At 44.8% G+C, this 14547-nt stretch overlaps 2 protein-coding genes across 14 annotated transcripts in view; both read right to left on the bottom strand.

The window, feature by feature from the left end:
* LOC127912428 (proteoglycan 4-like) overlaps positions 1-14547 on the bottom strand; it is a 288599-nt gene that overhangs the window by 57700 nt on the left and 216352 nt on the right. The window lies entirely within an intron of this gene.
* The window catches only part of LOC118378016 (solute carrier organic anion transporter family member 4A1-like), an 83690-nt gene that overhangs the window by 41190 nt on the left and 27953 nt on the right, over positions 1-14547 (bottom strand). For 12 of the 13 annotated variants that reach the window (XR_008082547.1, XR_008082548.1, XR_008082549.1 and 9 more), the window contains exon 2: positions 923-1978. Coding sequence is in view for 5 of the 13 variants with exons in the window: in XM_052481607.1 (XP_052337567.1) it covers positions 923-1751 (829 nt within the window). In the remaining 8 variants the exon portion in view is untranslated. Of the gene's footprint in view, positions 1-922; positions 2626-14547 lie in introns of those variants that run through there. The other variant, XM_052481609.1, reaches the window with a different exon arrangement.

The raw sequence follows: 14547 nt of genomic DNA, 5'->3' as shown, positions 1-14547 counted from the left end.
CAAACACTGCCAGGACACGGTATCAGTCAGCCGCCACAAACACTGCCAGGACACGGTATCAGTCAGCCGCCACAAACACTGCCAGGACACGGTATCAGTCAGCCGCCACAAACACTGCCAGGACACGGTATCAGTCAGTCGCCACAAACACTGCCAGGACACGGTATCAGTCAGCCGCCACAAACACTGCCAGGACACGGTATCAGTCAGCCGCCACAACACGGTATCAGTCAGCCGCCACAAACACCGCCAGGACACGGTATCAGTCAGCCGCCACAAACACCGCCAGGACACGGTATCAGTCAGCCACCACAAACACCGCCAGGACACGGTATCAGTCAGCCGCCCACAACACGGTATCAGTCAGTCGCCACAAACACTGCCAGGACACGGTATCAGTCAGCCGCCACAACACGGTATCAGTCAGCCGCCACAAACACTGCCAGGACACGGTATCAGTCAGCCACCACAAACACTGCCAGGACACGGTATCAGTCAGCCACCACAAACACCGCCAGGACACGGTATCAGTCAGCCACCACAAACACTGCCAGGACACGGTATCAGTCAGCCGCCACAAACACTGCCAGGACACGGTATCAGTCAGCCGCCACAACACGGTATCAGTCAGCCGCCACAAATACCGGCAGCACAGAGAGAGGAAGAGTAGTATGACTATAGTCTACACCATATGAGAATCAAGTAAGCTGTGCTCTGCAGTTTACAGGTCCTTGGACACAGTACACTTGTATTTTTGTTTTTTACGTTTAAATGAAACATTGTATCATTATTAAAAACAATTGAAACTTTTCTCTAGTGGATGATAAAGACATGCACCAGATGAATGAATATGAACAGGAAATACAAAACATGTCATAAAGAGATCAGAACGACGCTCACGGTGTTGTGCTCAGTGACTCACCGATGTACACCGGAGCGTAGCTGGACTTGACGTTCTCGTCCAGGTAGGTGACGCCCAGAGTGTAGAGGGGCGTGGCTCCCACCCCATGCAGGAACTGGCCCAGCATGAAGACAAAGCGGTAGCTGGACAGGCCCCCACCCTCGTTATCATGGCAACGTCTGGTACGGTTCCCCGTACACACCCCTGTCTGCTCGGGCATGCTTACCTGGTACGGGGGAGTGGTGAAGTGAGGCAGGGCGAACACCAGAGATCCTAGCGCCATGACCAGCACTCCCCAGCCCAGCCAGCGAGGCTTGTGCCCCGTCCCACCAAAGTAACTGACGAAGGCCAGGCACACACAGGCAGCAATGTCGTAGGAGCTGGCGATGAGACCGGTCTGGTAGCTGCGCAGGTCAAAACGTCTCTCTATGGAGGTCACCACAGTGTTGATGAAGCCGTTGATGATCATGCCCTGGAGGAAGGAGGCCACACAAAGGAAGAACAGTACCCAGCGAGGGGTGTTGAAGGTCTGGATGGCTCGGGGCGTCAGAGCCCCCCAGCCACACAGGCCTTCTGAGTGTGTGGGGATGAATGTGAGGCCCAGTGGGGTTTCCGTGGGTGCTTGGCCCGTGTAAAGCTGTCCAGGCAGTGGGGTAGCAGCCCGGGTGAGGATGATGTGGCGAGCGGGGCTGTTTCCCGCGGCGCTGCCGGGGCCTGAACCCACTGGGCTGTCCTCCTGAGAGTCTACAGGGCTGGGTGTCTCTAGGGAGGGGCACATAGGGCCGTCCTGGGGGTCCAGCAGCTCCTGCTTGGAGCTGAAGGAGACGTCGGCAGTGAGTAGGATAGGCATGACCCCAGGGAGGGGCTCTCTTAGAGGGATAAAAGGCCTGGGAGAGCGAGTGCGTTGTAAGAAAGGGTTGACTTTCTCCTGTGGGCTACTCTATCTCACCCAGGGTATGGATATGCCACTGAGCAGTGAAAGTGTCTGCAAGTAGAAAGCAATCCTCTGCCAGTGGGGACCACTACACAGGGAAATGGACAGGATGTGCTTTACTGGGGCCTCTGGGAAACGTCCTCCTAAAAAAGGAGAGAGGAGAAGATTGTCAGACATTATCACAAGGTGTTCTTTTGAAAATATGAAAACGTGAAGATTAAAAAAATTATGATTCTCATAAAACACGTGAACTTTAAATCTGAGCCAATTCCTTTCGGTCTAGTGCCTGCTGACAGACAGAGAGCATGTGTCTCTGGTCTGGTCTGGTTTAGCCCGGTCTCATGGTACTGTACTGCCTATTAACCTCCTGTGATGATGCCAGGGCGATGGAGAGGTCCAGAGGACCAGAACAAAACACTAAAGGGATTAGCTCTGCATGGGGGGAGCTGGACCAAGGACAGGCCAAGACACTAACACAACTACAATGTCCAGACCCACAGGTTCACTCCCAGACAAACACAGCAGTCATCTCACCATTTTACATAAAGACATACTGTATCTACTCAGTGAATGTTCCCTATATGTTTTACTGGCTCTCAAGAGCATTGTCCTCCATGAATGACAGTTGAAATACTTTGAATAACATCTCTGATAAATGTATGCAAATGAACCCAGTGACCGCACATGGTGCTGTGGAACAGAAGGTAGAACACAGGCTAACAGGTGAACCAAAGGTCATTCATATGGTGATCAGCTGACCCCTGGATCTCTCACACCACCTCACCCCTCTTCACCCCACACCACCTCACCCCTCTTCAACCCACACCACCTCACCCCTCTTCACCCCACACCACCTCACCCCTCTTCACCTCACACCACCTCACCCCCCTTCACCCCACACCACCTCACCTCCATTTCCCCAAAATGAAGAAATAAATTAAAACGGATGGTAAGGCAGGGGTACTGAGGTGATTGGCTAACTCTGTAAATGGCTTTGCTTGTGTGTGTGTGTGTGTGTGTGTGTGTGTGTGTGTGTGTGTGTGTGTGTGTGTGTGTGTGTGTGTGTGTGTGTGTGTGTGTGTGTGTGTGTGTGTGTGTGTGTGTGTGTGTGTGTGTGTGTGTGTGTGTGTGTGTGTGTGGTTCAGACAGACAGCTGGCCACAGTTGAAATAGAAACACAGGGGCCTTATACAATAGCAGGGATTGACACGAAAGGTTGCCCTGGGGAAGTGAACTGAGTAGTCATGCTAGTTGAGTGTGCTGGGAGGTTGCCCCATTGGGCAGTTGATTTAAAAAAGCAAGCGTGGAACACCTGTATTTGGGGAATTTTCCCCATTCTTCTCTGCAGATCCTCTCAACCTCTGTCAGGTTGGATGAGGAGCGTTGCTGCACAGCTATTTTCAGGTCTCTCCAGAGATGTTAGATTGGGTCTAAGTCCGGGCTCTGGGCCACTCAAGGACATTCAGAGACTTGTCCCGAAGCCACTCCTGCGTTGTCTTGGCTGTGTGCTTAGGGTCGTTGTCCTGTTGGAAGGTGAACATTTGCCCCAGTTTGAGGTCCTGAGCGCTCTGGAGCAGGTTTTCATCAAGAATCTCTCTGTACTTTGCTACGTTAATCTTTCCCCTGATCCTGAGCAGTCTCCCAATCCCGACCACTGAAAAACATCCCCACAGCATGATGCTGCCACCACCACGCTTCACCGTAAGGATGGTGCCAGGTTTCCTCTAGAAGTGATGCTTGGCATTCAGGCCAAAGTTCTATCTTGGTTTCATTAGACCAGAGAATCTTGTTTCTCATGGTCTGAGAGTCCTTTAGGTGCCTTTTGGCAAACTCCAAGAGGGCTGTCATGTGCATTTTACTGAGGACTGGCTTCTTTTGATTGGTGATGGAAGGTTCTCCCATCTCCACAGAGGTTCTCCCATCTCCACAGAGGAACTCTGGAGCTCTGTCAGAGTGACCATCGGAGTCCAACGCTCTAACCGCTAGGCTACCTGCCGCCCCAGTGGTCTTGGGGACCTTCAATGATGCAGACATTCTTTGGTACCCTTCCCCAGATCTGTGCCTCTACACAATCCTGTCTCGGAGTCCTACAGACAAGTCCTTCGACCTCATGGCTTGGTTTTTGCTCTGACATGCACTGTCAACTGTTTAGACAGGCGTGTGCCTTTCCAAATCATGTTTAATCAATTGAATTTACCACAGGTTGGAATCCAATCAAGTTGTAGAAACATCTCAAGGATGATCAATGGAAACAGGATGCAGCGGAGCTCAATTTCGAGTCTCATAGAGAAGGGTCTGATTACTTATGTAAATAAGTTATATATTTTTTGTTTGTTTGTTTTTTTGCAAACATTTCTAAAAGCCTGTATTCACGTTGTCATTAGGGGCTATTGTGTGTAGATTGATGAGGAAAAACACGTATTAAATCCATTTTAAAATAAGCCTGTATTCACGTTGTCATTAGGGGCTATTGTGTGTAGATTGATGAGGAAAAACACGTTTTAAATCCATTTTAAAATAAGGCTGTAACATAACAGAATGTGGAAAAGGGTCTGAATACTTTCTGAATGTACCGTACATGGCAGTTGGGCAAGTTGAATCTGCTCTGAGAATTGTTTTGCTGATAACCAAATGAAAAATAATTCCAGTACTGATGTTTCTGATTCCTCCCCTGTGTGTAGGTGACAGGCAGACAATACAAAGGAAGGCACTTCTACGTGTAAATAGCTCATTTACATGTTTTCGGTCAAGTGATCATAATCTTCGGGCAACCAACTAATACTCCTGATTTTCCCAATGGGCAAGTGCCTTTCAGACGTTATGTCAATCGCTGAAATACTTCCTTTCAGACTTGATGTCAATCGCTGAAATACTTGCTTTCAGACTTGATGTCAATCCCTGAAATACTTGCTTTCAGACTTGATGTCAATCTGAAATACTTGCTTTCAGACTTGATGTCAAGAAATACTTCCTTTCAGACTTGATGTCAAGCCAGACTTCATGTCATTGCCTTTCAGACTTGATGTTCATTCTCAGACTTGATGTCAATCGCTGGCAAAGTACACAGTAGCCAACATTGCCTTTGCTTTCATTCTCCCTTGAAGAGTTCACCAGTTAATCAAATTCTACTGTTCAGACTCCATCAAACTTATCCCAACACGAAAACAGCAATCAAAAAGAAGTGAAAGCATTTAGTCAGATAATACTTGAATATTTCTATGAAGGACACCAGTCTTACCTTATCAAACACACTCCTTGTTGCTTGGTTTGTAGAGACCATTTTGTGTTTTGATTTTTGAAACCATTCTATTGAATATAATATAACTGCTCAAAGAACTTCCAGGACACCTGCAGAAACAGTTTGGCCTGCCAACCTTCTTCAGAACTACAAACATGTGATGTCTTGTTCAATGGTCGCTCAACCCATATCATTTTATTGGTTCCTCTTCTTAATGTTTGGTTGAGCAAGTATTACAAAAGAAAAGCTAACAACCGTTTTAAACATATAATTAAAGTGAGCACAGTGCTGTTATCTTTTATTCTGAGGGACTCGTTTTAAGAAACTCCTCTTTTCTTGCTTAGTTTTGGGAGCTACGCAGAATCCCCCCCTTCTTTCACCTAACCTATTAGCCTAATACTCCTCTCCTCGGTACAACATCATTTACTTCATTTAGTTAACAATATAATCAGATTGAGGAAATTAATTCCTTAGATTCACCATACAGTTTTTTTTCCAATGTTTTCTCAATTACTCTTCAATACCCATCATGAAGCATGACAGCAAACACTAAGTCAATATTAAGCACGATTAACATCCTACCTCCACTCCTCCTCATGGTAATCCCAAATATATCCTACAGAAGAGAGAGCGAGAGAGCCAGGCTGATGATAGAAACAGAGTCAGGGAGAGCGATAAAGACTGAAGGTATCCCAGGTTCTAAGCCTGTCTCTCCAAGCCTCTTAAGTAAAGGCTCACGCTGAGACGGCACAACGCCCAACCCTAACGGTTGGATCCTGCTGATGACGGCCCAAGTGGAACGGCCCTCCACTACAGTAGCTAATCCTGTGTAACTAGCTAGAGCTTACTACCACCTCCCATTGACCACCTTACTGGACCCAGAACCCCCCACTGCATTATACAGTATAATATAAAATCATATATCAATAACCGATTAATAATACAGTATAATATAACATAATATCATATATAATAACCACTGTATTATACAGTAATATACTATTTTCGGTTAACACATCTCAGGGATCAGAGGTCAAAAGGTGAATTGCAAACAATGGTAACTAGTGTAAATGCAACCTCATTAACTGAACAGATAGTAACTAGAGCAGAACAGTTATGTTGTAATATGAATGTTGTGTGTGAATAGAGAACTGAATAGCACTACAGCTGTTCTGAAGTGATTTATCACCGTTGTAACCTGCTTAGGGATAGTGTGTGTGTGTGTGTGTGTGTGTGTGTGTGTGTGTGTGTGTGTGTGTCCTCAGACATGATAGACTACCGCTATACATGACCTTTGACCTCTGTTAACCCTGAGGCCCTGTGGAGAATCCTCCTGATGTGGCTGCCCTACACAATGTGTTAACATCCTCCACTTCCTGCATGCTTCCTGCGTGTGTCATTCTCTCTGGTAGTGAAACCACAGAGCCAATCGAGATAAAGACCGAAGTAAAGCAAGGCTGGGTCATCGCAACAACCCTCTTCTGGCTGGAATGGGTCACCTTACAGAGAGCAGACTGTCCATAGGCATAAACATCACCTACAGGACAGATGGGAACATATTCAATATTATCAGTTTTAGAGCCAAGTCAAGAACCACAACCACAAGCACTTCTGTGAGTGCCTGCTCAGAAGCTGGCCATCGTAATGAGGCATCAACTCCTCAAGTATAGAAGCCATCATAATGAGGCATCAACTCCTCCGGTATAGAAGCCATCATAATGAGGCATCAACTCCTCAAGTATAGAAGCCATCATAATGAGGCATCAACTCCTCAAGTATAGAAGCCATCGTAATGAGGCATCAACGCCTCCGGTATAGAAGCCATCATAATGAGGCATCAACTCCTCCGGTATAGAAGCCATCATAATGAGGCATCAACTCCTCAAGTATAGAAGCCATAGTAATGAGGCATCAACTCCTCCAGAACCATGTCCAGCCAGCCACCTCCAGAACCATGTCCAGCCAGCCACCTCCAGAACCATGTCCAGCCAGCCACCTCCAGAACCATGTCCAGCCAGCCACCTCCAGAACCATGTCCAGCCAGCCACCTCCAGAACCATGTCCAGCCAGCCATCTCCAGAACCATGTCCAGCCAGCCACCTCCAGAACCATGTCCAGCCAGCCACCTCCAGAACCATGTCCAGCCAGCCATCTCCAGAACCATGTCCAGCCAGCCACCTCCAGAACCATGTCCAGCCAGCCACCTCCAGAACCATGTCCAGCCAGCCATCTCCAGAACCATGTCCAGCCAGCCACCTCCAGAACCATGTCCAGCCAGCCACCTCCAGAACCATGTCCAGCCAGCTATCTCCAGAACCATGTCCAGCCAGCCACCTCCAGAACCATGTCCAGCCAGCCACCTCCAGAACCATGTCCAGCCAGCTATCTCCAGAACCATGTCCAGCCAGACATCTCCAGAACCATGTCCAGCCAGCCACCTCCAGAACCATGTCCAGCCAGCCACCTCCTACACCAGTAGTTAGACTCCACCAGTAGTTAGCTACACCAGTAGTTAGCTACACCAGTAGTTACCTACACCAGTAGTTAGACTCCACCAGTAGTTACCTACACCAGTAGTTAGACTCCACCAGTAGTTACCTACACCAGTAGTTAGACTCCACCAGTAGTTACCTACACCAGTAGTTAGACTCCACCAGTAGTTACCTACACCAGTAGTTAGCTACACCAGTAGTAAAATACACCAGTAGTTACATACACCAGTAGTAAAATAAACCAGTAGTTAGACTACACCAGCAGTTAGACTCCACCAGTAGTTACCTACACCAGTAGTTACATACACCAGCAGTTAGACTACACCAGTAGTTAGCTACACCAGTAGTAAAATACACCAGTAGTTAAGACTACACCAGTAGTTACCTACACAAGTAGTTACCTACACAAGTAGTTAGCTACACCAGTAGTTACCTACACCAGTAGTTAGCTACACCAGTAGTTAGCTACACCAGTAGTTAGACTACCCCAGTAGTTACCTACACCAGTAGTTAGCTACACCAGTAGTTAGACTACACCAGTAGTTACCTACACCAGTAGTTACGTAAACCAGTAGTTAGCTACACCAGTAGTTAGACTACACCAGTAGTTACCTACACCAGCAGTTACCTACACCAGCAGTTAGACTACACCAGTAGTTACCTACACCAGCAGTTAGCTACACCAGTAGTTACCTACACCAGTAGTTAGACCACACCAGTAGTAAAATACACCAGCAGTTAGACTACACTAGTAGTTACCTACACCAGTAGTTACCTACACCAGTAGTAAAATACACCAGCAGTTAGCTACACCAGTAGTTACCTACACCAGTAGTTACCTATACCAGTAGTTAGACCACACCAGTAGTAAAATACACCAGCAGTTAGACTACACTAGTAGTTACCTACACCAGCAGTTAGACTACACCAGTAGTAGAATAAACCAGTAATTAGACTACACCAGTAGTTAGCTACACCAGTAGTAAAATACAACAGTAGTTAGACTACACCAGTAGTATAATACACCAGTAGTTAGACTACACCAGTAGTAAAATACACCAGTAGTTAACTACACCAGCAGTAAAATACACCAGTAGTTAGACTACACCAGTAGTAAAATACACCAGTAGTTAGACTACACCAGTAGTTACCTACACCAGTAGTTAGACTACACCAGTAGTAAAATATACCAGTAGTTAGACTACACCAGTAGTTAAGACTACACCAGTAGTAAAATACACCAGTAATTACCTACGTCAGTAGTTAGACTCCACCAGTAGTTACCTACACCAGTAGTTAGCTACACCAGTAGTAAAATACACCAGTAGTTACATACACCAGTAGTAAAATAAACCAGTAGTTAGACTACACCAGCAGTTAGACTCCACCAGTAGTTACATACACCAGCAGTTAGACTACACCAGTAGTTAGCTACACCAGTAGTTAGACTCCACCAGTAGTTACCTACACCAGTAGTTAGCTACACCAGTAGTAAAATACACCAGTAGTTACATACACCAGTAGTAAAATAAACCAGTAGTTAGACTACACCAGCAGTTAGACTCCACCAGTAGTTACCTACACCAGTAGTTACATACACCAGCAGTTAGACTACACCAGTAGTTAGCTACACCAGTAGTAAAATACACCAGTAGTTAAGACTACACCAGTAGTTACCTACACCAGTAGTTAGCTACACCAGTAGTTAGCTACACCAGTAGTTAGACTACCCCAGTAGTTACCTACACCAGTAGTTAGCTACACCAGTAGTTAGACTACACCAGTAGTTACCTACACCAGTAGTTACGTAAACCAGTAGTTAGCTACACCAGTAGTTAGACTACACCAGTAGTTACCTACACCAGCAGTTACCTACACCAGCAGTTAGACTACACCAGTAGTTACCTACACCAGCAGTTAGCTACACCAGTAGTTACCTACACCAGTAGTTAGACCACACCAGTAGTAAAATACACCAGCAGTTAGACTACACTAGTAGTTACCTACACCAGTAGTTACCTACACCAGTAGTAAAATACACCAGCAGTTAGCTACACCAGTAGTTACCTACACCAGTAGTTACCTATACCAGTAGTTAGACCACACCAGTAGTAAAATACACCAGCAGTTAGACTACACTAGTAGTTACCTACACCAGCAGTTAGACTACACCAGTAGTAGAATAAACCAGTAATTAGACTACACCAGTAGTTAGCTACACCAGTAGTAAAATACAACAGTAGTTAGACTACACCAGTAGTATAATACACCAGTAGTTAGACTACACCAGTAGTAAAATACACCAGTAGTTAACTACACCAGCAGTAAAATACACCAGTAGTTAGACTACACCAGTAGTAAAATACACCAGTAGTTAGACTACACCAGTAGTTACCTACACCAGTAGTTAGACTACACCAGTAGTAAAATATACCAGTAGTTAGACTACACCAGTAGTTAGACTACACCAGTAGTAAAATACACCAGTAATTACCTACGTCAGTAGTTAGACTACACCAGTAGTTAGCTACACCAGTAGTTACCTACACCAGCAGTTACCGACACCAGCAGTTACCTACACCAGTAGTTAGACTACACCAGTATATCAGTAGTTATCTACACCAGTAGTTAGCTACACCATTAGTTAACTATACCAGTAGTTAGCTATGCCAGAAGTTAGCTACACGAGTAGTTACCTACACCAGTACACCAGTAGTTATCTACACCAGTAGTTAGCTACACCAGTAGTTAGCTACACAAGTACACCAGTAGTTAGCTACACCAGTAGTTAGCTACACCAGAAGTTAGCTACACCAGTAGTTATCTACACCAGTAGTTACCTACACCAGTACACCAGTAGTTAGCTACACCAGTAGTTACCTACACCAGTACACCAGTAGTTAGCGACACCAGTAGTTAGCTACGCCATTAGTTAACTAGACCAGTAGTTAGCTACACCATTAGTTAGCTACACCAGTAGTTAGCTACACCATTCATTAACTACACCATTCGTTAGCTACACCATTAGTCAACTAGACCATTAGTTAACTAGATCATTAGTTAGCTACACCGCTACATGGCTAAAAACTACTTTCCTGCACTGTCGGTGACATCGTCATTTTTAGGTTTAAGTTTGGTAATATGGTACAGGAATTGACGCTGACCCTGGACAGACTTTGAGGGGAAAATATCAAACTAAACATATTTTAAAATCAATAATTTGGGAAAGTACTCTATGATTTTTTTTTTAAACAGTGTATTGTGAAAGACTGGCCCGAGCATGTGCTATGTTTGATTCTGGGAGAGGAGTATGGTCCAATGGAAACGTCATAGGAGGAAAAAAAGAAAAATCAACCAATCAAAACTAACTAGGGTACAGCCCTCTAAGACTGTTGTCTTTCAGCCCCAGTTGACTCAAATGCTTCCTGGGAGATTAAGGCAGCGAACAGCAAACCTACTATTTCCACGAGATCAAACCTTGATAGTGATCTCCCCATTGTGTGTTGTCTACAAAGTACACTATTCATACCCCGGGATTCCTTCATCTCTGTGTGGCCCCAGAGGAAGTGTTCTTCTTCTCACAGTTTATCTATATACAGTTACATCCTTACTGTACGCACAAGAAACACTAGTACAAGGATGGTTTACGAGGATGACATCCATTGTGTATACTGCCACCCAGATTGAGCACTTAAGAGTCAATTCTGACTGACCTCATCACAAACAGTAGGTTCTGACTGACAATCTTCACTGTGTTTACATATAGTTGGAAGTTGGAAGTTTACATACACCTTAGCTAAATACATTTAAACTCAGTTTTTCCACATTTCCTGACATATAATCCCAGTAGGAAATCTCTGATTTAGGGGAGTTAGGATCACTACTTTATTTTAAGAATGTGAAATGTCAGAATAATAGTAGAGATAATGATTTATTTCAGCTTTTATTTATTTCTTCACACGTTTTACATTCACTCAACTAGTATTTGGTAGCATTGCCTTTAAATCAAACGTTTTGGGTGGCCTTCCACAAGCTTCCCACAATAAATTGGGTGTGGTTTGACCCATTCCTCCTGACCGAGCTGGTGTAACTGAGTCAGGTTTGTAAGATCCTTGCTCGCACACACTTTTTCAGTTCCGCCCACAAAGAGCACTGTGTTTGAAGGTAGGCCTTGAAATCATCCACAGGTACACCTCCAATTGACTCAAATGATGTCAATTAGCCTATCAGAAACTTCTAAAGCCATGACTTCATTTTCTGGAATTTTCCATGCTGTTTAAAAGGCACAGTCAACTTTGTGTATGTAAACTTCTGACCCACTGGAATTGTGATACAGTGAATGATAAGTGAAATAATCTGTCTGTAAACAATTGTATGTATCTCATAGAGGAGCAGTATGTATCTCATAGAGGAGCAGTACCAGTATGCATCTCATAGAGGAGCAGTACCAGTATTTATCTCATAGAGGAGCAGTACCAGTATGTATCTCATAGAGGAGCAGTACCAGTATGTATCTCATAGAGGAGCAGTACCAGTATGTATCTCATAGAGGAGCAGTACCAGTATGTATCTCATAGAGGAGCAGTACCAGTATGTATCTCATAGAGGAGCAGTACCAGTATGTAACTCATAGAGGAGCAGTACCAGTATGTATCTCATAGAGGAGCAGTACCAGTATGTATCTCATAGAGGAGCAGTACCAGTATGTATCTCATAGAGGACCAGTACCAGTATGTATCTCATAGAGGAGCAGTACCAGTATGTAACTCATAGAGGAGCAGTACCAGTATGTAACTCATAGAGGAGCAGTACCAGTATGTAACTCATAGAGGAGCAGTACCAGTATGTAACTCATAGAGGAGCAGTACCAGTATGTATCTCATAGAGGAGCAGTACCAGTATGTAACTCATAGAGGAGCAGTACCAGTATGTATCTCATAGAGGAGCAGTACCAGTATGTAACTCATAGAGGAGCAGTACCAGTATGTAACTCATAGAGGAGCAGTACCAGTATGTATCTCATAGAGGAGCAGTACCAGTATGTAACTCATAGAGGAGCAGTACCAGTATGTATCTCATAGAGGAGCAGTACCAGTATGTATCTCATAGAGGAGCAGTACCAGTATGTAACTCATAGAGGAGCAATACCAGTATGTATCTCATAGAGGAGCAGTACCAGTATGTAACTCATAGAGGAGCAGTACCAGTATGTATCTCATAGAGGAGCAGTACCAGTATGTATCTCATAGAGGAGCAGTACCAGTATGTATCTCATAGAGGAGCAGTACCAGTATGTATCTCATAGAGGAGCAGTACCAGTATGTATCTCATAGAGGAGCAGTACCAGTATGTATCTCATAGAGGAGCAGTACCAGTATGTAACTCATAGAGGAGCAGTACCAGTATGTAACTCATAGAGGAGCAGTACCAGTATGTAACTCATAGAGGAGCAGTACCAGTATGTATCTCATAGAGGAGCAGTACCAGTATGTAACTCATAGAGGAGCAGTACCAGTATGTATCTCATAGAGGAGCAGTATGTATCTCATAGAGGAGCAGTACCAGTATGTATCTCATAGAGGAGCAGTACCAGTATGTATCTCATAGAGGAGCAGTACCAGTATGTATCTCATAGAGGAGCAGTACCAGTATGTAACTCATAGAGGAGCAGTACCAGTATGTATCTCATAGAGGAGCAGTACCAGTATGTAACTCATAGAGGAGCAGTACCAGTATGTATCTCATAGAGGAGCAGTACCAGTATGTATCTCATAGAGGAGCAGTACCAGTATGTATCTCATAGAGGAGCAGTACCAGTATGTATCTCATAGAGGAGCAGTACCAGTATGTATCTCATAGAGGAGCAGTATGTATCTCATAGAAGAGCAGCACCAGTATGTATCTCATAGAGGAGCAGTACCAGTATGTAACTCATAGAGGAGAAGTACCAGTATGTATCTCATAGAGGAGCAGTACCAGTATGTATCTCATAGAGGAGCAGTACCAGTATGTAACTCATAGAGGAGAAGTACCAGTATGTATCTCATAGAGGAGCAGTACCAGTATGTAACTCATAGAGGAGCAGCACCAGTATGTAACTCATAGAGGAGCAGTATGTATCTCATAGAAGAGCAGCACCAGTATGTATCTCATAGAGGAGCAGTACCAGTATGTATCTCATAGAGGAGCAGTACCAGTATGTATCTCATAGAGGAGCAGTACCAGTATGTATCTCATAGAGGAGCAGTACCAGTATGTATCTCATAGAGGAGCAGCATCCTGACTAGAGCATGATAACGAATCAGAAGTTGACAGAGCAATCTGACGCACACACCACACAGTCACACAGTCACATATAACACAGTCACACACCACACAGTCACACAGTCACACAGTCACACACACCACACAGTTACACAGTCACACACCACACAGTCACACAGTCACACAGGCACACAGTCACACACCACACAGTCACACACCACACAATCACACACACCACACAGTTACAGTCACACAGTTACACAGTCACACATCAAATCACACAGTCACACACCACACAGTCACATACCACACAGTCACACACCACACACAACACAGTCATACACAACAGTCACACACCACACAGTCACACATCAAATCACACACCACACACAACACAGTCATACACACTGGAGGGACAGATGGATAAACACTACAAAATAAGTTACGTACAGTAGACAGACAGACAGACAGACAGACAGACAGACAGACAGACAGACAGACAGACAGACAGACAGACAGACAGACAGACAGACAGACATGGCACAGCAGGTATGCATGATTTAACAGCCTGGTCTCATAGACCGGACGTAACATAGTAAACAGAAATCCGGACAACCCAAATTAGTATATATATATATATATAGTATGATATGTTATGTTTGGTATGGTTACATAAGACAGGAGGTTACTTAAGACAAAATCTAAAGTAGAGTGGTTGG

The sequence above is a fragment of the Oncorhynchus keta genome, chromosome 27, assembly GCF_023373465.1.
Source record: "Oncorhynchus keta strain PuntledgeMale-10-30-2019 chromosome 27, Oket_V2, whole genome shotgun sequence".
Taxonomy (NCBI): Eukaryota; Metazoa; Chordata; class Actinopteri; order Salmoniformes; family Salmonidae; genus Oncorhynchus; species Oncorhynchus keta.
Note: the sequence above shows the minus strand (reverse complement) of the source record. Positions and strands in the feature narration are given on the sequence as shown.